The sequence below is a fragment of the Hydractinia symbiolongicarpus genome, chromosome 14 (genome assembly GCF_029227915.1).
Source record: "Hydractinia symbiolongicarpus strain clone_291-10 chromosome 14, HSymV2.1, whole genome shotgun sequence".
NCBI lineage: Eukaryota > Metazoa > Cnidaria > Hydrozoa > Anthoathecata > Hydractiniidae > Hydractinia > Hydractinia symbiolongicarpus.
In genome coordinates, this window is record NC_079888.1 from 18,959,846 (window position 1) to 18,982,803 (window position 22,958).

The following is a 22,958-nucleotide window of genomic DNA, read 5'->3' on the forward strand; positions in this document are numbered from 1 at the left end:
TCATTTACGGCAGGAAAAAAAGTGTGCGCATGCGCCATTATTTGTTATCAAATTTTCTGCCGCAAGCGATTCATAATGGCCACCATCGCACGTGCTTCTAATTTCCCTTAAAAACAAATGTTTTTTGAGCCTCTGCGGTAGAGATCATCCCCTAAAAGGATTTTATTTTAGTAGAGCAGGCCTTGGACTATACAAAAACTCTAGATTCGACTACCCGAACACTTTCACTTTTGTTGGGAGGAGACAGAAAGAATAGCAATGTTTTGATTATAAAATTTTATAAGTTGGTGGAAAATGAAGATATTTGCTTTCCAACGCAAAGTCATGCTTTAAGACATGTTTTTCCTGAAAGCTGATAGCCTGTTTTATCAAAAAAAACCAGTGGTTTGTGGCTGCCACTTTTTTTCTGAAAGAAATTGCTCCTCGGAAATGACCTTTCCGAGACTTCATAAATCGGTAAATATCATTATTTTAAATGAGAATTGCGCACTCAATAAGATAAATGTAAGCAATAAACCAGTGTTAGATGTGAAAAATGTTGCTTGTGGCTACCCCCTAACTTTTCAGTCAGGGTAAACACTTAATTAGGCGACGGTAGGCTAATTAGGGCATACCACCTATTTACGCGACTCATTGTAGCCTAGTTAGACCATATGTAACCTAGTTAAGACATTGCAATATTCAATGGCTTTTCACACATTCCTAAGAAAAAATAGCAAAAACACTTTGTTCAGAATGGATAGTGTATGCAACCATGATTCCAAAATTGTCACTCGTGCCTTGATATGCTCGCGCAAGTAAGAATTATGTTAAAATGAAATATTACATGTCGCCTATTTAGGTGACGATAGTAAAATACGCAATAATTTAATGAAGATATTCTTTCACAAAAAACGCAAAAAAAAAAATTGTTTTTTTTTAAGATGGATGTGGTAACAATTTGTTTTGTAACGTTTCTTTTTTATTTATCCTGTTTTAGCAACGTTAAAATCTTAGTCAAACAATACCACATTTTCATCCCCCATATTTCTTTTCCTGTGGCGTAAATGGCTGAAATCCATTATTTAAAACAACAAATATTGCCACACAAGGTTTGGGCCATAAGTTGCCAATGCGCAATGCAAATAACACGATAATTGGTCAAAATTGTCTGCGATTTGATTCACATAAAAATTGTAGTGCGAAACGCAATGATTTCGACGTATTTACAACAGAAAGTTTTCGTTCGCCTAGTTAAACTACGGTTAGCGTAATTAAACTACATCATGTCGCCTAACTAAATGACTCGCCTAATTAGGTCATGTCGTCTAATTAGGTGTTTACCCTGACTGTTTCACAGTCACCCAAAAGGGGTTAGGGTTTATTAATAGTTCTGCTAAAAATAATTTTTCATAGCGAAGGTTTGTTTGTTAATGAAAAATCTCATACAAAAAGAAATCGATAATATTTTTCTATAATATGTATATAATTAACAAAACAACAAGTAACACTAAACCAGAGATGCTCCTGTGCATTTATTTGGACAGCATATCTGTTCGTACCCTGGAAAAAATTTTTGACTTATATAATTGAGGCTTATGCCGAGTTTGTGGTGTCTGATAAATCATGAAAAATTTATGTTTATCTCGCCGGAAAAAAGTCAGGGGTTTCACAGGAATATGTTAAACATTAACTCACATGTCTGTACATTTTTATGCACACTTTGCTATCATTTTACATGCTTTTTTATGAGAGCCTCAGGTTTTTTTAAAAGATAAGAGCTTTTTGTAGGCCCCGCCATCTGCTCAATCATTGTTTTCCAAACCTAGAATCACCCAGAACCAGCTGGAATCAGTCAGAATGACCCCTAGGTCATTCTGACTGATTCCAGACCAAATTAACACGAACAGTCACTTGAAAAAAATATAAACAACTAGGAAAAAACGCTGGTGTAAATAGTGCGTTAATAATTGGCTCCGTATCGAACGTGTATAACATAGACTTTAAAGGGAAAGACTCATGTTAGGTAGAAGACCTTCCAAGCCAACATTAAGAAATTGAAAAGGAGGACATTTAGTAAGAAGTTGGGAATTATGAAACTTTTTTTGTACAAAAAAATACATTTTATAATTGAGACTTGAAATAGAAACTTTTTGTTTTCGGGAAGTCGGCTGTACGAGGTTTGTACCCGGGGTCCATTGAACGTTGACGGCTGGTCTGTTAAATTATTAAATTATAAAATATTGAAAACGATTGCCACACATTGGACATGCATGCGTTTTCGTGGTTTTGGGTGGTTCTGGGTGATTCTGGTAGCTTATATTGTATTTTCTGTTTTTTCACATTTTAGGGCACCAGTCCCAAATTGTTCTATGATACAAAACATGTTGGCACGATTTCATTAAAGTAATTTTGACCCAATAATTCACAATTTCAAGCGTCATTCAAACGTGATTTGCATGTGAAGATTTGTTGACAGAAGCGGTTAAAAAAATGATGGAACAATGATGAAACAGAAGATCTTGCTGATTTGCTCGATTACCACTTTTTGTTGGATGCGTTTGAAATAAGAATATATTCGTGAAATCCAGATTATGAATTGAAATAAAAAATACTTGTAATAGCCTAATTTGTAAAGTATTTTTATATAATTCAGATTGACTTTCGTGGTGAAAAATCTCACAATTAGGGAATGGTCTAGGCTGAAATGTCTGTGTAAATGGTTAGCTTTTTCGTTTAACATATATATAGCTATATAACTGTAAATTTTTTTCATTTGCAATCATTTGCTAGTCTAACAACAACAACAATAATGATGTGTTTCTAGCCCAGAATATCACAAAAACCTATTATTAGTGGATTATTTCCATTGGGGTCCACTGAGTCTGAGTGAAGCTAGCTTTCTCACATTTACGTTTAGTTTTAGCAGGCTTCTAGATAGAGAAAACTAATCAAGACCAACCTTAGAGCTAGCTAAGGTTACAGATCAGATGAATTATTTTTTTTTCCTTTTAAAATTTAATTTTAGTAGTATAATATCGGTTGTTCTTTGTTTATTAGCGTCTATTTTACATTTCTAATAGTTGTCAACCATTTTTTTTTTGTGAAAACGAAAGTGAAATGTATGGTGTAGAAAAGCTCGAACTTTTAGTAGTAAAAAAAGTGGCAGCTACTACCTAATACGATAGAACGCTCGATAAGGGATACATGCAAACAGGAAAAGTAATTTTTAGGCAAAACCTTGCGTCAGAATGTTGTACAAGAGTGCTCCTGTACTGGTAAATTGTGAACTAGCCATCCGGGCTTTTGTGGACCTTGCCGTCTGTTTAGGCTGCCCCGGGTAGCAACCAAAGGCGAAATAGTAGTCTATGGTCATCCTTCTTTAGTTTTAAAAGAAAAAAATGTTAAATTTTCTTTTATTGGGCAACTAAAACAAGATAATAGAGAGTGAGGTCAATATCGATGACGTCATAATCTTATGCCGTAGGCGCTTTTTTAAAAAAAATTTTTGGCGCATGCGCACACTTTTTTTCCTTAAAATCGCGGTTTTGAATGACCGTGCTCTATGGAGGTCGACTTTCAATGTTTGCCGGCAGAGGACTTGTACCAACAGGCAGAGTCAGATCTAGAGTAAATATTTTTGTCCATGAGCTATGGTGATTTGGCCACAAGTTATGGGCACACGAGATTGCACTATATTCGTTAGTGGCACGTGACGAACAAAATATTTGCAAATTTTGTTTAGATAGGTCAGTGGATTTCCATTTGTTTTTGAACAAATCCGTCAAATGCCTAAACACCCTAGATGTTTCCGGGCTCTGCGTTGTCTCTTTATGTAAATGATTGTAGCGCACTAGCATTGATCAATAAATAAGGTTTCACTGTAGGGTTAACTGAGAAAATGTGATGTTTTAATTCCAGCCAAATATCAATTAAAGCAAAACAAAGCAACGCATGTTTTGCACCTTGCAGACTTTGCCAGTGTTTCACCCCCTGGCGAATCACCAGGGAAGATTTACATTATTTTTTACAGTTTTAGCACACATAGAAACTTTCGCGATGGCTGACTCTTTCCGCAAATAAATTTTTTTTTTTTGCATTTTTGACGCTTTAGTCAAATGAAGTTGTCTTCGCAAGCTTTCGCTTGAGTACCAACTACGGGTTTCGCTTTGTTTCATCATTATGGGAATTTGCCTAATAGAAGACTTCATAGGAGGAACAGTGGAACATCACGACCATCTGTTCACACCTTATTGTATTGCGAATTTCTATGGATAAAAACCTGCCTTGTTGAGCTCTGAACAGTGTGAAAAAAACGAATTTAGCTATAAAAAATGTGAAGAAGAATGGGAACAAAGTTGGCACTGAATCTTAGGCCAGAGATATCGAAATGGAATTTTTTTTTTCTGCATAACATGAATACAAACAAATAAAAACAACAAATAAAATAAATAAAGCATATAAAAAACTATATACAAATCTCAACTTTCTATATTTTTACATAAATAATAGCTCTGTTAACTTTTCATTTTTAACTTTTATGATACATTACCATAATAACTTCTTTTTACGTAAAAAACAAACAAAAAATATAATATATGAAACATCAACAAAAGTTATTCGCAATGACTGCAAAAATAAAATAATTGAAACAGAGAAAAAACTTGCATTCTGTCATCAAACTACGAATAGGCTTATAAAGGTATTCCGTTACCAATATTAAACAGATCCAGTGAATTTAACAGAAACAGGAGGTTTCTTGTGAGTAACACCTTGGAAGAAAGGGGTGGACAAAGGGCGTTGAAATTGATTGATATGCTAATTCTGACAAAAGCAAAGGTCTTCTACAAGGAAATAAATATTAAACTGAGTCAACTCAACGCCATATTTCTTTGAAACGCCACTGAGTCAACTCAACGCCATATTTCTTTGGAACGCCAAACTAAGCTCATTCAAAATGTCTTTACAGGATAAAACCAACCTCGCTTCTAAATCAGGATTCTTCCTAGAAACAAACAGTCGTATTTTAAGAAAAGTTATGTGAGCGGCCTTTATTGCAGTGAAGTTGAGCACAAAAAGTATTTCGAGTGGGAAGAAAATTTCGCGATATTTCGTTCCGATTCGCAAAAATTTCTTCTTGCGAAATATACAAAAAATAGCCAACCGAAGAAATTAATTCTCGCGAAAATAAAATATGCCTCAAGTTGTCCATTTCGCCAAATAGAATGTCTGCTTAAACAACAATCTTGGTCTAAATATGTTGAGATAAGGCAGCTAATTTTGAAGCTCGCCACCACAAGTAATTGCGTAGGCTATTTCTATATTAGATTGACACATTTTGAACTGGTCAAAGTTCGCTTTTCAATGTTCAGAGTGGACTTGCACTCGATTAAGTCCATACTCTTATAATGTGCTAATTGTTGCTGACGTCAACATGGCCATTTTTCACGAATTTCGGGGCCTTTGTTGGCCTCGACGTGGATTATTTCGGTGTGCAGGTTTGCTTTAGAATGTGACTAGCAACTTGTTAACGCTTTCTGTCTGGCCTGTGTGTGTGCAAAAATATGGTTGAAAAGATGATAGAAAATAGGGATGAAAAGATATGATAGAAAATAGGGATGAAAAGATATGATAGAAAATAGGGATGAAAAGATATGATGATAGAAAATAGGGACGGAAAGATATGATAGAAAATAGGGATGAAAAGATAGGATAGAAAATAGGGATGAAAAAATAGGATAGAAAATTGGGATGAAAAGATAGGATAGAAAATAGGGATGAAATAATATGATAGAAAATTGGGATGAAAAGATATGATAGAAAATAGGGATGAAATAATATGATAGAAAATTGGGATGAAAAGATATGATAGAAAATAGGGATGAAAAGATAGGATAGAAAATTGGCATGAAAAGATATGATAGAAAATAGGGATGAAAAGATATGATAGAAAATAGGGATGAAAAGATAGGATAGAAAATAGGGATGAAAAGATAGGATAGAAAATAGGGATGAAATAATATGATAGAAAATAGGGATGAAATAATATGATAGAAAATTGGGATGAAAAGATATGATAGAAAATAGGGATGAAATAATATGATAGAAAATTGGGATGAAAAGATATGATAGAAAATAGGGATGAAAAGATAGGATAGAAAATTGGCATGAAAAGATATGATAGAAAATAGGGATGAAAAGATATGATAGAAAATAGGGATGAAAAGATAGGATAGAAAATTGGGATGAAAAGATATGATAGAAAATAGGGATGAAAAGATAGGATAGAAAATTGGGATGAAAAGATATGATAGAAAATAGGGATGAAAAGATATGATAGAAAATAGGGACGGAAAGATTGGATGGAAAATAAGGACGAGAAGATATCATAGAAAAGGAAGATTTCGAACTTTCTACACTGATCCATTTTGGTTTACTACTAGTATTGTTATCATTAGTCGTTTTTCTTTCTCTCATTCACAAAAATTAACTTCATGAAAAAACACCTGATTCGCGAAAGATTTCTCATAAAACACAGAAAATAAATCTGAAAAGAAAAGTAACATTCCTGAGGAAGTCTGATTATAAGGTTTTCAGCATCTAAAACATTACTTATATAAATAAGTTGAAATTAGAACCAAGAAATAATGGATATGTTTTGATGACTTTATAAAAAACTCACAACTAACAACGCTCACCTGATTAACAGTTTGACTGTTGTTGTTATGGCAACACAATCATTCTTGAACACCTAACAATAATAACAGAAACAAAACTTTAAATATCTACCAATAATATCAAGATTACCAAGGTTTTACATATTGACCTGAAAATGAAGTATACCTCCAAAATATATTGTCAAAAAATATATACATTGTTACAGAGCCTTCCTTCAAATTATTGAATCGCATTCACAATGTTTCTACCAAGAAAATTATCAAGGTTGTCGGCGACATTAAGCCTGTAAACCTCATAATTTACCTGTAAATTATGAGGTTTTTGAAAAAATAACGAAAGGAGAAAAGACGAAAGAGACATCCAGACAACAATTGAAATTATTTTTCATCATCTGCAATAATACTACCAAAAAATCATTCTCAATAGCTTCACAATCTGCATTACACTTTTTTTACTTTGACTACATACAAACCTGAAGTCTCTCCTTTTTGTTCAACTCATCACTATTGGTTTGTGTTTTAGTACACGTGTGATTCTTCACCAGATCTCGCCTTTCAGGTCTCGCATGTGTGTCCATCGTTGCATGCTTGGAAGCCTCAGCTTTTGAATCCATGGCCGCCTGCTTTTCGGTCTCCACTTGTGTGATCACGGTTGCTTGATTCTCAACCTTCGCTTGTATGGTAACGGCCTCATGTTTCCCGACTTTAGAATGTGTGTCCATGGATGACTGTTTATCAATATTGACTTTTATGGAAGCTACACCTTGGTTTTCTTTATTTTCAAACTTTAAAAGTTGTTTGTCAACATATCCTCTGCAACGTATACCTCGTAAAACGCCTGCAACAGCTGGAAAGAAGGAATAGGCATAAAAGCAAACAGAAAACATATCAAAAATATAGGTGAAGTCTGTATGGCAATAGCCGTCGTCTGTCTGTTACGGAAACCCGAAATGCGATATATAAATGACGGGCGACCCCGTGGATTTTTCCACGGGTTGACGACTAGTATTTATATATTAAAGCTAAGCAAAAACACATTTCCTATAAAAAATTGAAAACGCGAAGAAAATAAAAAATTGTTTTTTTTTTAATGACTTTAAAAAATATTCAATTTTTTGGCATTTTAGCTGCGAACCATAATTTTGGCAATGTAGACAAGAGCGAATTAAAACAAAGAAAAAAACAGCGGAAAGACGTCACTATCAGAAAATAAGATGAAAGGTCTTGGTATTTGAAATTTATTTTGTTTAAAATACTTTTCGAGTTTCGAGAACTTTTCACAGTCTTCACCGAAATCTGAAGAATGATGAAAAAAAACCTGAAACATGTATGAAATTAAAGGACTAACCATTATATTTTGCACCAGTGATCACGTCTTCAATAATTGCCACTATTTCCTCATCGCTGGGAACAGGTGGTAACAAATTTTCCAGTAAGCAGTCTTTCATTGGTTTAAAAGGTATGATCATATTTATATCGGCTACTTCATAAAACATAAACAATCTGAAAAGATTTTAGGACAAATCAAGGAGTGACTATAGGTCATGTGACAGTTATATAGTTGACTATAGCTGTTTTTAAGCACTACACCAAGACGTAGTTGCTATCAGACAATAATAAAGTAAGTATAAGAAAATGATGTAGTGGTTGTAGGAAAATGATGAAGTGGTTGTAAGAAAATGATAAAGTGGTTGTAAGAAAATAATGAAGTGGTTGTAAAAATCATGATAAAGTGGTTGTAAGAAAGTAATGTAGTGGTTGTAGGAAAATGATGTAGTGGTTGCAAGAAAATGATAAAGTGGTTGTAAGAAAATGATGAAGTGGTTGTAAGAAAATGATGAAGTGGTTGTAAGAAAATGATGTAGTGGTTGTAAGAAAATGATGAAGTGGTTGTAAGAAAATGATGTAGTGGTTGTAAAAAAGTAATGTAGTGGTTGTAGGAAAATGATGAAGTGGTTATTAGAAAATGATGTAGTGGTTGTAAGAAAATGATGAAGTGGTTGTAAGAAAATGATGTAGTGGTTGTAAGAAAGTAATGTAGTGGTTGTAGGAAAATGATGTAGTGGTTGCAAGAAAATGATGAAGTGGTTATAAGAAAATGATGAAGTGGTTATTAGAAAATGATGAAGTGGTTGTAAGAAAGTAATGTAGTGTTTATAAGACAAATGATGAAAACGTTGTAAGAAAATGATGTGGTGGTTGAAGGACCATGATAAAGTGTTTGCTAGAAAATGATGAAGTGGTTGTAAGAAAATGATGTAGTGGTTGTAAGAAAGTAATGTAGTGGTTGTAGGAAAATGATGTAGTGGTTGCAAGAAAATGATAAAGTGGTTGTAAGAAAATGATGAAGTGGTTATTAGAAAATGATGTAGTGGTTGTAAGAAAATGATGAAGTGGTTGTAAGAAAATGATGTAGTGGTTGTAAGAAAGTAATGTAGTGGTTGTAGGAAAATGATGTAGTGGTTGCAAGAAAATGATGAAGTGGTTATAAGAAAATGATGAAGTGGTTATTAGAAAATGATGTAGTGGTTGTAAGAAAGTAATGTAGTGTTTATAAGACAAATGATGAAAACGTTGTAAGAAAATGATGTGGTGGTTGAAGGACCATGATAAAGTGGTTGCTAGAAAATGATGAAGATGTTGTAAGAAAATGATGAAATTCTTATATGAAAATAATGTAGTGGTTATAAGAAAATGATAAAGTGGTTGTAAGGACAATGATAAATTGGCTGTAAGAAAATGCTGTAGAGGTTGGAAGAAAATAATGTAGTGCTTGTAAAAACCATGATAGGGTGGTTGTAAGGCCATGATGAAGTGGTTGTAAGAAAATAATGTGGAGGTTGTAAGAAAATGACAAAGAAGTTGTATAAAAGTAATGTTGTGGTTGTAAGAAGGGGATGAAGTACTTCTGAAGAAAATAAAGAAGTGATTAGAAAACAATAGGGTTACACAATTAAAACATTACAAAATCAATATACCTACCGATTTCTTAACACTTCTTCTTGTTTCAAGCTCTAAAAAGTAAAATACAGAATCTAATATTTTAATAATGATGACATTTGCTACGATTTACTTGTAAAATCTGTTTCATGATAGAAAGAAGTTTGATTTAAATATTATTGAGTCTTCCCCGAACAAATATTTAAGTTAAAAAAGCTCTTATTAAATAATAAACTGTGCGAACAAACTAAGGTTGTTTAGCAAAATAGTACTGAATTGACAAGAAAAATTCATAAGCTATGAAATACCTTGTTTGAATTAAAGGCATCTATTTGAAGTGGTGGAAATCCTCTATCAACTTTTACCCGGATGTTACCAGTTTGAGTTAAGTTTGGTTCAATTGATTGAATATTTTTAGTATGCATCACATCAGACGATTTTAATTCCCGCGCTACAAGTTCAAATTTGGAATTTGTCTTTGTAAATTGTAGAACACAGTTATTCTTTTCACTAAGAAAGTCTCCCTCCTTACTTTGATGATTTGATGTTATTGCTCCATTGCTTAAATCCTTCTTGCCAAGACCACAAGGAGCGCGCATCTCATCCAAGATATCCACTGCAGACGCTCTGTTATTGTAGTTACTATAACTTCTGGTTCCTTCCTCACTTTCCCATTCGTTACCCTTGGTATCATTTCGATGCGAAGTTTTACCAATTTTTTTAGATACATGTTTGGTCGTAGGTAAGCCAGTCTTGTGTGCTAACATATCAGCAAAATCTCTGGATGTATTAAATTTTGTTGTACGCCTTTCATCGCAACTGGAAGGCTTTGGAATAGGCACCATACTACTACTTTGTATTCGAATCAAAGCATCGTCCAGCACCCTCCACATAGTTTGGAAACTAGTATCAGGGCAATATTGGGGATTTTGAAGAGAAAAATGCACATTTTTCGAAGTGCGTTGGTTGGAAGTCATATGTGATTTACTGTTTAATATTTCCTTCCTTATTCTTCTCCTGTAGTTAGCCTTTTTCTTTCTACTTGATGTTAAACTTTCGTTTAGATTATATACCGTGTAATCAACGTCTGACTGACTGCAATTACTTGTCCTCAAGGGATCACAGTTTTCTTGATTAACCTGTTTAAAATTCTGATTAATAGTTTCAATTTCATCACAAAACATCTTTGATGCTTTATTATCGATGCAGGGTAATCTCCTTCGTTTTGTTTCAGGTTGAGTTGTTGCTAGAAATCAAGCAAGGTTATCAAACCATTTATTCCTTGCTTTTTTTGGAGTCTTAATTGCTGTGGAAACAACCATAAAAAAAGAAGATAATACTTTCTGTTCTTTTTAATAGAGGGTGAGAACCTTGTTGTGTCATAGTAAAGAAGGTTAACACAAATTTTACAAGAAAAAATACAATTGTGCATTTTCAATAACTTTAAAAAGAGAAAAGGAAAAATTTATGTTTCATGGAATGGAAGGTTTATTTATTTGGGGAATTTTAGCAAATAAAACATGTGTTTGTTAAAATTCAAATACAAAAAAACACATTATAACAGTATTAAGTTCTGTAACTTTACCTATCAGACTAAAAAAATAATCTATCAATGCAACGCCTGAGGTTTTATAAAAAACGACATAATTACTGTATGGGACAAGCTCAGACTACAACATGATGCAACCAAAAGACACAACAAAAATTTTGCAATTTTATAATTTCTTAAGAAATGTAATTACCTAGAACACTGCATGATTTGGGAGGACTGGGAATATAATAATTCAAATGTTCTTCAACAGGACTTTGATAATATTCAATGGTAACACATCGTCCAAGAAGCTTTGAATTATTGTATCTAGTAACAAATAATTACATGTAGCAAGTGATTTCAAACGCTTTTCAAAAATAGCTTAAAAAAAGTTAGCTAAAATTCTCTAGCAAAACATAATCTAGACCATGAGTCAGGAGATACTTATCTAGTTTACCACACATCTTTTTCATACCTGCAGCTTTTTAATATAGATGATACCATTGAAAAAGGAATAAAACAATAAATAAAATAAAGACGCCATGTATTTCAGAAATTAATAATACTAAATATATCTCTTTGAGAATCATAAAAAAACCATAGTTTCGTTAAGGCTGGCTCCTATACTTTAAGAACAAAAAAGAAAAAAACGAATACTACTATATTAGGAAAAAATAATACCTTATTAGGATTTTGTTTACGGGGATTTATTTTGCAGTCCAAATTTTGTTAGCGATACACAAACAAAATCCCATTACCGTACAACATAACACTTCTTACACAGGCCTTATACAACCTACCTTTTAACTCAATTGACACGACTCTGTTAGTCAACAAAGGAAGTAACTCTCTGAACTTTTTCCAAGCAGAACCTATCTGCAAGTAACACTTCTTCCAACACCCTCTTCACTGCCCAACATATCACCTAAGTAACAGAAGTTCTCAACTATCTCTAACGAGCCACTGTTGTACATCATTGAAGCTGGAAATACTTCATTCTCTATAATCTCACCTTTGCAACGCTTGTATACAAACTGGATGTCAGCTCTTAACCTTCCACCAATACTACTGCACTTCTTATGTACCCAATGCTTGCAAGTCTGACAAAAAACTGAGTTACTACCAACCCTTTTCCTGCAAACTCCACAAGGCCACTTTCCAACTACAAGGTCACACTTGGCTGCAATGCTACTAATCATGACTTTAGACTTTGCTGTGTTCACCCTTAGCACTTTCTCTTCTAGTCCTTCTTCCACTTCTCAAACTTTTCAACTAATTCTTCCATCGACTCTGCTATGAGAACCAAATCATCTGCATACAATAACTCCCATAAAGCCTGTTCTGAACTCCATCGACAGCGCTTCTAAGAGTAGAACAAACAACAAAGGACTATAAGTACAGAACCCTGATGTACACCAACATGTACACTAAATTCATCACTTAGTGAATCGTTAATCCTGACATCACTACAAAGGCAAAATAGAATCTCTTTCTCTTTCCTAAATACCTGAAGCTGTCTGAGTAAAAATATTGCATCTGTAGTGCCACGCCCCAGAACAAAACCAAATTGCATCTTATCTATATGAGAAAATTAGGTGTGGATGAGTGGCTAGTTACGATGGTTCAGTCTATGTACAGCAATGCTAGAAGTCGTGTCAGGATTAACGATTCACTTAGTGACGAATTTAGTGTAAATGTTGGTGTACATCAGGGTTCTGTACTTAGTCCTTTGTTGTTTATTCTAGTCTTAGAAGCGCTGTCGATGGAGTTCAGAACAGGTTGTCCATGGGAGTTATTGTATGCAGATGATTTGGTTCTCATAGCAGAGTCGATGGAAGAATTAGTTGAAAAGTTTGAGAAGTGGAAGAAAGGACTAGAAGAGAAAGGGCTGAAGGTAAACACAGCAAAGTCTAAAGTCATGATAAGTAGCATTGCAGCCAAGTGTGACCTTGTAGTTGGAAAGTGGCCTTGTGGAGTTTGCAGGAAAGGGGTTGGCAGTAACTCAATTTTTTGTCAGACTTGCAAGCATTGGGTACATAAGAAGTGCAGTAGTATTAGTGGAAGGTTAAGAGCTGGCATACAGTTTGTATGCAAGCGTTGCAAAGGTGAGATTATAGAGAATGAAGTATTTCCAGCTTTAATGATGTACAACAGTGGCTCGTTAGAGATAGTTAAGAACTTCTGTTACTTAGGTGATATGTTGGGCAGTGATGGAGGTGTTGGAAGAAGTGTTACTTGCAGGATAGGTTCTGCTTGGAAAAAGTTTAGAGAGTTACTTCCTTTATTGACTAGCAGAGTCCTGTCAATTGAGGTAAAAGGTAGGTTGTATGAGGCCTGTGTAAGAAGTGTTATGTTGTACGGTAGTGAGACATGGGCAGTGAAGCAGGAAGATCTTGACCGTTTAGAAAGGAATGATATGAGAATGGTTAGGTGGATGTGTAATGCCAGTCTGAGAGACAGAAAGAGTTCAGATGAGCTAAGAAGCAGGCTAAGTCTCCGTAGAATTAAAGATGTTATCCAGATAAGAAGATTGAATTGGCTGGGGCACTTAGAAAGAATGGAGGAGGATAATTGGGTAAGAAAGTGTAGAGACTTGATAGTTCCTGGGGCAAAGCCCAGAGGCAGGCCGAGAAAGACTTGGCAGGAGGTTATAAGGACAGACTTGATAGAGAGGAAGTTGAGTTTAGATCTAACACAGTCTAGATCAGATTGGAAGAGGGTCATTAATATACCCCGTCCAACCCATGCTAGCATGGAAAGCGGACGTTAAGCCGAGAATGATGATGATGATGATTCTTTCTCTAGGTAACTTATCAATCACTCTTTTAATAACTTTCATTACTTGATTAACTAACTTCAAACCTCTATAGTTAGCTCTTTCTAATGCATCACCCATGCCCTTGAAACAATTCACTACTACACTTGACTGCCACTCACTTGGAATAGCTCCATCGCAAAGAGGTATTCAAGATAGCAAAGCAAATGAAGAAGACTAATCAAGATGTTGATTAGCAAGACTTGTAATAAGCTCAACTCCAATATATCCAGATGCTTTTACTATCTCTGCAACAATACCTGATACTCCTGCAGCCGTGCCAATCTGACCAGACCATTGTGGGCTAACTGCTGAACTTTAGCACTAAATTGTCTTGCTACAATCTCTCCTTCAGCTTCTAGACTTTTCGACGGGGCCTGTACTTTCCCTTGGCTTCTTTAACACTCTTCAAGATAATATCACAAACCAGCAACCTATGCTGGGAAACACACTCTTCCCCCGATATAACTTTCACGTCCTTCACCACTTTCTTGTCTGACTTTCTAACCAGGAAGTAATCTATCTGTGTCTTACAACCACCTGACTCATATGTTATCAGCCTACTCTGTCTCTTATTGAATAATGTGTTGCAAACCACCATGTCCGTTGCCATTCCAAACTCAAGCAATCTCTCCCCTTCCTTATTTCTGCTCCCAAATCCAGAGCCTTCATGCACACCTCTATAACCTTCAGATGACTTCCCAACATGACCATTAAAGTCGCCACCCACCATGACAAGTTCAGTGTCTCCAAACTTTGATGTAACTGCTATTAGCTCATTAATTAATTAACAATTATAATTTTACAGGTTGACTACGTCAGAAATATTTACAATCCTGGTATCAATGTAGGACCTGTTGAAACAAAAAATAGTAATAAATGAAATTTTAAAATAGGTAATAATTTAGGTAAATCTTTTTTTCTATACATATTATACAAAAACAAATAAATAAATAAGGTAATTGAAAATAAATAAATTAATTAGATAGGTTAGATGGAAAAAAGGAAACTGGTACACTGATGACGTAAGAATGGGATAGCACGAAAATTATTCTACACTGCTTAGTCAAAACACTCACACACAGGCAACTCAATAGAGAGAGAATCCTAGAACAAAATGAAAGGCAATTAGAATACAAAAGTGATTCAAATTGGATCAAATAGCATGAGACAAACAAAGTTATGGAGGAAAGAAATTAAACAATGCAAGAAAACCAAAAATCAAAACAAAATATACATGGTAACGATACTAATAGAATGATCAGAAAAATATATACATATAAATTACTACACTGCTTAGTCAAAACATTCTCAGGCAATAAAATCCATAAAGAGAGAAACTTAGAACAAAATGAAAGGCAATCAGGATACAAAAGTGATTCAAATTGGATCAAATAGCATGAGACAAACAAGGTTTTGAGGAAAGAAATTAAACAATGCAAGAAAACCAAAAATTAAAACAAAATATACATAGTAACGATAAACATGACTTGAACTAGAAAAACAAACAGACAGTAAAAATAAATTGAATAACTAAGACAAATTAACTACGCTGATATTTCTTTTAAAAATAATAAATGACTTTTCGTTTCTCAAAGGTAAATCAAGTTTATTGAACAGCAAGGTTCCTTGATAACAAGTGGTTTTGCAACCAGCTTCAAGGTACTCTGAGTAACGATTTGTTACCACATGTGTTGATTCGATGTTCTATAAATTCATATTGAACATTTTGAATTGGTTCCAGGTTGTGAATCGATTTAAATACATCGGTAACCATTTTTCGATTTCTTTGTAGATCAATTTCCAGCCAGGACATTGCAGAATCTGTGCCAATGATCCTTTTTGCTCTATTTTGTTGCGCTTGAAACTTGATTTTCCAGGTTAAGTTCAAGCCAGAAAATAGAGGGTAGCAATAATGAAACAGTGGATTAATCATGGATTTGTAGATAGTTTCTGCCACCGTTGGTGGTAAAGTATAACAAATTCGACTGAGCAATGTAACACGTGAGCATATTCTCTTGTAAACCGAATTATAATGAAAATTCAAATTCAAATGTTGATCTAATGTTACTCCAAGATATTGGTACGATTCAGGTCGGTTCAATTCTACAGTATTGATATTGATCAAACAATTTGGTTGTTTGGATGGACGTGAACCATGTAATACAAATTCAGTTTTTCCTTTTTTAAGGTTAAGTAGCAAACAATTGTCGTTCACCCATCTTTGAACAATTTCAGCTTCTTCATTTATAAGTTTCTCGATGTTGGATGATAATTTGTCGGAAAAATATAGTACAGTGTCATCAGCATACATCAACAAGGAACATATGGTAAGCTGGGACTGGAGGTCATTAACTAAGATAAGAAACAACAAGGGTCCAAGAATGGAACCTTGCGGTACACCATGTGTTATACTTTCTACATTGGAATATACTCCTTCATACACGACAAGTTGTTTTCGATTAAACAAGTAGTTACTGAACCATTCAAGTTCAACTCCATTTATTCCATAGTAAGGTAACTTTTGCAATAAGCATGAATGATTGACGGTGTCGAATGCTTTCGAAAAGTCCATATAAAGAACACCAGTATATTTACCTCCTTCAATGTTGTGTCGAATGTGATCAACCAATTTTGAAACCGCATGTTGTGCAGATCGATTGCGACGAAACCCATATTGACAAGAACTAAGTAGGTTATTGTTCTCTGAATGGTCTGTAATTTGATGACAAGCAATTTTTTCTATAACTTTGGATATAACATTCAGGACAGATATCGGTCTATAGTTGTCAAAAGAGTTCCTTTTTCCTGAAGATTTATACAATGGTGTTACTTTTGCAGTTTTTTCAGCTGTAGGAAAAGTTCCTACTTTAAAATTCCAATTTATCAAGAATGATATCGGTGGTGCAAGTTCTTCAGCGGCATCCTTGACCAACGAACTTGGAATGTCATCAACACCAGATGCTTTTGATCTTCTTATTGATTTCAGAATCGGTAAAACATCGTCAACAAAAACTTGACTGAACTTAAAAGTCACTTTTTGAAGCATCTAAGGTAGCTTTGACATGAAAACGTTTTCCATGTAGAGTTCGAAATTGAAGGTATCTTCTTCGATAAAGAGGAACCAATAGTTGAGAAAAAGGTACAGAAATTATCAGCAATACGCTTTTTATCTGTTACGATACAATCATCAATTTTAAATGATCTACTCAGGCTTTCCTTTTCCTTTGAGGGATAACATTTTTTGATTTGGTTCCAGAATTGTTTTGGATGATGCATGTTTTCTTTGAAAACATGTCGTACATAGTTAGATTTGGCATGACGTATAGTGTTTGTTACATTATTACGCATACGTTTATAAGCGGACCAATCGATTTCGGCATTAGTACGTTTCGCCCCTCGGAGATAATAGTCACGAGTATTCATTTTAAGTTTAATTTCTTTCGTCATCCATGGGTTATCCTTGCCACCAATTTTCTTTTCAATTAAAGATGCATGAATATCAATTACTTTAATAACATAACTCTTAAATAAATCCCAAGCAGCGTTAACATTTGGTTGCGATAGACAGTTTTCCCATGGTACGTTACGTAGATTTGATTTGAATTCGTTTTTGTTGTATTTTTTGTAATTGTAAAAACTTATCTTTATCTTCTTCACTGAGTCCACACTGCGGAGCATAAACTGACAGAAAAATGACAATCCTATTACCTATCAAAAACTTTTATCACTATAATACAACTATCAACACACATAACATCTATTACTTTTTCTACCCACTTCTCTGCAACGAATATACCAACTCCTCCATATCCATCACTATTACCAATCCAAAAAAGCTTATACCTTGCCCTCCTACCTTCAACAAATCTCACTGAAGCTCCTCTCCACCTGACTTCCTGAACACAACACATATCAACAGATCTACGTTCTAACATTTCAACTACTTCACCTGCTCTACCTCTCAGAGTACCAACATTTACACTAGCCATCCTCAACCTAGTGTTATCTACCTTGTGATATTCAAAATTAATATATAATAAGTAATGGAACGAAAAAATCTTTTTTTTGCGAATCATCAAATCCTTTCGCAAAATCGCAAAACTCTACCAAAAATAAATCACAATAAGATATTAGCAAATTAACAATTAATTCTTCCAATCATTTTTAGGATAGATTTCAAATTTATTTGTGGATAGAACACTAAAGTTCACACCACATTCCATGTTGATTCTGCATGCAAGTTTCTTGAAAAATAAATGCCCATCCTTTTTTTAACGCATTTTGCGGATCTCGCTATTTGCGGCAACATTTTTCATGACAGACAGACCTATAGGAGTATTAAAATATAGATAAAATATTATTTTACTTACCTTGTAACAGCTTTTTCTGCGTAAGTGACATTTTGAAACTTAATAACAATAGCCACGTTTCCTGATTCAGTAACGTTCAAGCACCTTATCGTAGATTGAGGGTCATTGGATGAAATAATAGATCTAAAAGGACTAAATGAAATTAAAAAGAGTCTCCATGATATTTTTTAATCCTATTTGGAACGGGGGCTCACAGCAAAGTAAGTTTTATTTGTTCATTATTATATTCTTAATTACTTCCTTAATTGATTTAAAGCTTTGTCACTAGGAATTCTTTTATGACTTATACCTTTTTTAAAACTTTTTTACTTTAATGATGTCACCATATGAGACCTCGAAACTACCATAAAAAGCTCTCTAAAATGCAAAGAGCTCTAAATTATGATCTAATGATTATAATAAGCATTAAAATGTTAATGTTATAAATTTCAACATTTTAGGCTTTTTCCCAATTTTTACAATTCTAGCCCTATATATGGAGTATATAGCCCTATATATGGAGTATATAGACAATACTTCTAGTATTATATTACTAAATTAGGTGAAAGAGAATAAAGATTATACCTGATTTTGTTTACTTCTTTTTTTGTTATTTGTGCCGGAAATTCTTTTATTATAATATAGTTTGACTTCATTCTTAAAAAGCAAAAAAAAAATTAAAATGTCTTGTTTAATTTAACACAAAAAGGTACACAGCTACATAAACTAGATTGGGTAATTCAGGTTTTGCTGTGAATTATTTACTGTGTGCCTGCACACCTTCACTCAAACCTAAAGATTCAGACATGTCCTGGAAGCGCAGAAACATTAAACTCATAACAGCTTATTAAAATGCAGTATGGTTGGCAAATTTGGTTTTATTATGGACAAAGTTTTGATTAAGGAGCAAACCACGAGTCTGCACAGAAAACCAGAAAGTTACAATATGGTCACAGACTGCGAAGAGAACCAGTAATTTTTGGAGGTCTGTGTAGGCAAGTGTAAACACTAGCGTTCCAATGTGTCAATAGTTGACAAACTGTCTTTCTTTTCATTCCCTGAACATTCGGATTGTGTTGGGGCAAAAAGAATACACTTTTTTATATAACAAAGGTCAGTTACCAAAGTGACATGAAAGTAGTAATTTTAAAAATTAATACTTCTTATCTGTTCAGTTATTGTCACAGAATAATATCAAATAATTTCAAGTCATGCACAAGCATGACTTTAGACAATAAATGAAATCATTTTCGGACCAGATCACACCATCATTCTTTAACATATTTTAGGCTTCAATCTTATTTTTGTCTGTATCATGGTTGTGTACCATCCTTTTGCGCTCCTGTAATGTTGTTTAAACATTTTTTGTTTTACCAAAATGAACAGTATCACAGTCCTTACATGGGATTTCATAGAGAATAATACATTGCTGGCTCAAGACACCAAGCCTTAGTTGGAAATAAATGTGTATGCTCTCTGTCAAAACTTGCTAGTTGGAATTGAGCTTTGACAAACGCGATAAGACCATCATTAAATGTCGTCATCCCGTTTACAAGGAGGAATGCACATGAACATGGGTAGGGCCACATCACTGTTCATTATATTATTTTTGCTAACATTTGTGCATCCCAAGAACAAGGACTGGAAACTGGCACAAAAATGGTATTGTTAATGCCTCTTTTTTAAAGCTTACCTCCCCCAACAAAAAATGTTTATCTAAATCAACTTGTTTATCTAAATCAAATTAAAGTGCTGATTAAAAAATAATATTTTTTTGCTCAAAACTTGTAACTTTACTAGATGTATATAAGCCCCATTAATTTTAATGGGACTTAGATAAAGCAGAGCAGCAACAAGATTTTTTAAAAACCCATAAAATAAGCCAAAATGACAACCTTAAGCCATGATTTGATAATTGAGGAAAAAAATCCAATGAATTCGATATGAGCCAACAGACAAACGTACACTGACAAAGTGAACAAAGCTATAGCAAAAAGCATAAAAGAGTTAACCATAAAAAACAATACATAGGGTTTCATTTACAAATATATTTACCGTTGTGTTGCAATATTTCTAGCTAGGAAATTTTGATTTCTTCACATAATTCACTACATCACATACAGAAAGTTATAATCAATTAAAGTAGTTAATAAACAATTAAAACACACAAACTTTAACTATGACTACGGACCTTGAAAAAGAAAGTTACATCATAGTGAACTCAGATAAATGAAGACACTGAAAATGAATTCCTAAAGAAGCAAACTCTTTTATAGCTATTTTTCGGCTTTCTTCATTTCTTACTCTCATTGTACTCGGGAGTGCAAAAACAGAGTCATTAAATAAGGAATTTGATTTTCGGCTTTTTTATTTCTTACTCCAACTATACTCGGGAGTACAAAAACAAAGGTTATTAAATGATGAATGAAATGTTAGGCTTTTTTTTATTTTCTACTCTCATTGTACTCGGGAGTGCAAAAACAAGTAAATTTAATTACCTGCTGTACTAAAAACTGTACGTACGTGAGTACACTCGCGAGTAAAAATATAATTAATCATTGAGAGTATGATTAACAAAAATGCGAGTAATATCATTTTAGTTGAACTCGCGTTGTACTCGGAAGTGAATTACTCGCACTTTCACTGTTTAATTTTTGTACTCTTACTCTCGAAAATGTGTAGCTTTACTCGCGATCGGCACTGTATCTTATATGATAATGTGGAGTGTTTGTGATGGTCATAGTGGATATTGTCATTTTCCTTCGATGTTGCCGATTAATGCATGTCATGTGCATGTCGGGCCTTATCGACTGGTTATATACTAAAGTACTGAGTCGATGTAGACAATCTTTTTTGTCATGGAATATAAGATTTACACTCGTAAAAATGCAAGCTAACAAAATATTAACATAAGTGTAAAAAATTATATAAGGTTTTAAAATTGTATATAACTCCTGTGTAAATTTATAGGCAAAAGATATATATACAGGCAGGATGAAATAGGAACTTTAAATTAAAACTTTTCTTGGAAAATCAAAAGGCCAAAAATTTATATATGCCATGTTTTTATGTATAAAAAATTGAAACTACTTAACCATATTAGCACAGTCTATAAGGCTTTTCTTCTATAGACTATGATATTAGCTAGCCAGCTACAGTTCGGTAGCTGGTTAAACATCTCATCCAACGAAATTAACAGCTAGCTAAGTAATAATATGGTTGAATACGATTTTTCTGATTCTTCATAAATATAGTCCAAGCTGTATATAAATGTATAACACGTGCTCTACCAGATTTTCACTCTAATGTGTCCAAAACCTGGCCGGGTCAATTCAACGGTACTCAAAATATGATGTTTTAATGTACCTGAGAATGTTTGTTTGGACTTGCAAAAAACAGAGCTTGTGTGCTACATCCCTTCTTTTAAATCTAAAAGGCACCAAAGATGGGCCTAACATGGTCTTTTGCCCAATCTTGTGACGCCCTGCCCAGTCTTAAGACTGGCCGGCCAATCTTAAGACTTGGCAATTTTGTGTCCAAAGATTGGGCAGCGTCCTAAGATTGGGCAGAACATATACATTGTTCTACGACTTGTCCTACGAAGAAGTTTTTGGTGCCTTAGCTTGATTATAACTTTTGCACTTTGTGTGGAGACCAGGGTTCGTTTCACCTGGGTGGCAATTCATTATACGGGGTAGCGAATGTTACCATTGCCCTGGGTTAACCCAAACCACGTCAGAGAAATTGGGGAGATGGCACAACTGTGTGGGCCGCTGTTGGATGGTTGCGCAGAGTTCAACTCTATGCAGACCCAGCTCTTTTTTCCGGTCTAGTTCGCGTCATAATACTGGTTGAACCCATCACGGGCCAGGATTCACATTAAGCAGCCATTATGAAATAATAGACAAATGCCGTAATCATAATGTTTTGTGGTGAAATCATCATCATCATTCTGGGCTTAACGTCCGTTTTCCATGCTAGCATGGGTTGGACAGGACAATATATATATACTGGTTTTTCAAGGAATTCTTCTTTTTTTTTAGTCAAATCTTTAATATGTTTTAGATATTGCTTAATCCTTTCCATTTTCACTGTGAAGGTTTGACCATGAAATGTCCACCTTGTACCCCATCATAGAGCAACGAAGTTCTCCTTTGTTCGGCCTTAATTCGGCCTGTGTAGCTCAAAATAAGCATAAAATACTCTAGGTCTTCCCATCTAAGCAATGGCCTCTCAGACAGGGGATATGCTTGGATATTTGTGAGGCTAGCCCTGTAATTATGCACATCATCTCTGTCTATTGACCATCACTTTGACTTAACATTTTGAGATTTGTTATTCTGGAAAATTAAACAATTTACCATGCGGTAGATAAAGTTCTGTGTTCGATTTGGGCAATTATCTATAGCTAGAAAATAGGGAACTTTAAAAACATTAACAACGTTTTCCGTCTTTCCATACTGCCATACTTGCTTCCGGAAACAAACACATCAGTAAATGACCTGTACATGTGCGTGCGTTATAGAAAATGTGACTTTAAGTTATGATTAATGCAAATACGATTTTTTAATGTAATTATGAAAACACACTATGTCAGACTTGACTGGCTTTGCAATGATTACTATTAGTCATTGCTTGTAATCTACAATATTTTTGTTTACAAG

The 22,958-nt window shown here is 34.2% G+C and overlaps 1 protein-coding gene and 1 long non-coding RNA gene across 3 annotated transcripts; one reads left to right on the plus strand and one right to left on the minus strand.

Moving 5' to 3' along the window:
• LOC130625896 (uncharacterized) lies at positions 1 to 3,035 on the plus strand. Its single transcript, XR_008981772.1, has 2 exons — positions 1 to 456; positions 2,330 to 3,035. It is a non-coding gene; the product is annotated as an uncharacterized LOC130625896 (long non-coding RNA).
• Positions 3,036 to 4,212: 1,177 nt separating this feature from the next.
• LOC130625895 (uncharacterized) lies at positions 4,213 to 19,008 on the minus strand. 2 transcript variants are annotated; one of them, XM_057441022.1, is made up of 10 exons: positions 18,880 to 19,008; positions 18,316 to 18,438; positions 11,339 to 11,454; positions 10,129 to 10,842; positions 9,905 to 10,047; positions 9,639 to 9,670; positions 8,005 to 8,159; positions 7,130 to 7,503; positions 6,678 to 6,730; positions 4,213 to 4,984 (listed from the first exon to the last, which is right to left on the minus strand). In XM_057441022.1, exons 1-10 carry the CDS (start codon positions 18,948 to 18,950, stop codon positions 4,888 to 4,890), a joined length of 1,878 nt encoding a protein of 625 aa, XP_057297005.1. In that variant the 5' UTR covers positions 18,951 to 19,008; the 3' UTR covers positions 4,213 to 4,887. The 2 variants fall into 2 exon arrangements, with proteins under 2 accessions (XP_057297005.1, XP_057297004.1); XM_057441021.1 differs by having other exon boundaries at positions 4,215 to 4,984; positions 9,905 to 10,842.
• Between the last annotated feature and the right edge of the window lie 3,950 nt (positions 19,009 to 22,958).

Coding starts and splice junctions, on each gene's coding strand:
- LOC130625895 (XM_057441021.1), bottom strand. CDS start 18,950: ATGAAGTCAAACTATATTATAATAAAAGAATTTCCGGCACAAATAACA. Junction 9,671..9,904: donor ATGCCTTTAATTCAAACAAG/GTATTTCATAGC, acceptor TTTACTTTTTAG/AGCTTGAAACAAGAAGAAGT. Junction 8,160..9,638: donor GAAGAAGTGTTAAGAAATCG/GTAGGTATATTG, acceptor AAATCTTTTCAG/ATTGTTTATGTTTTATGAAG.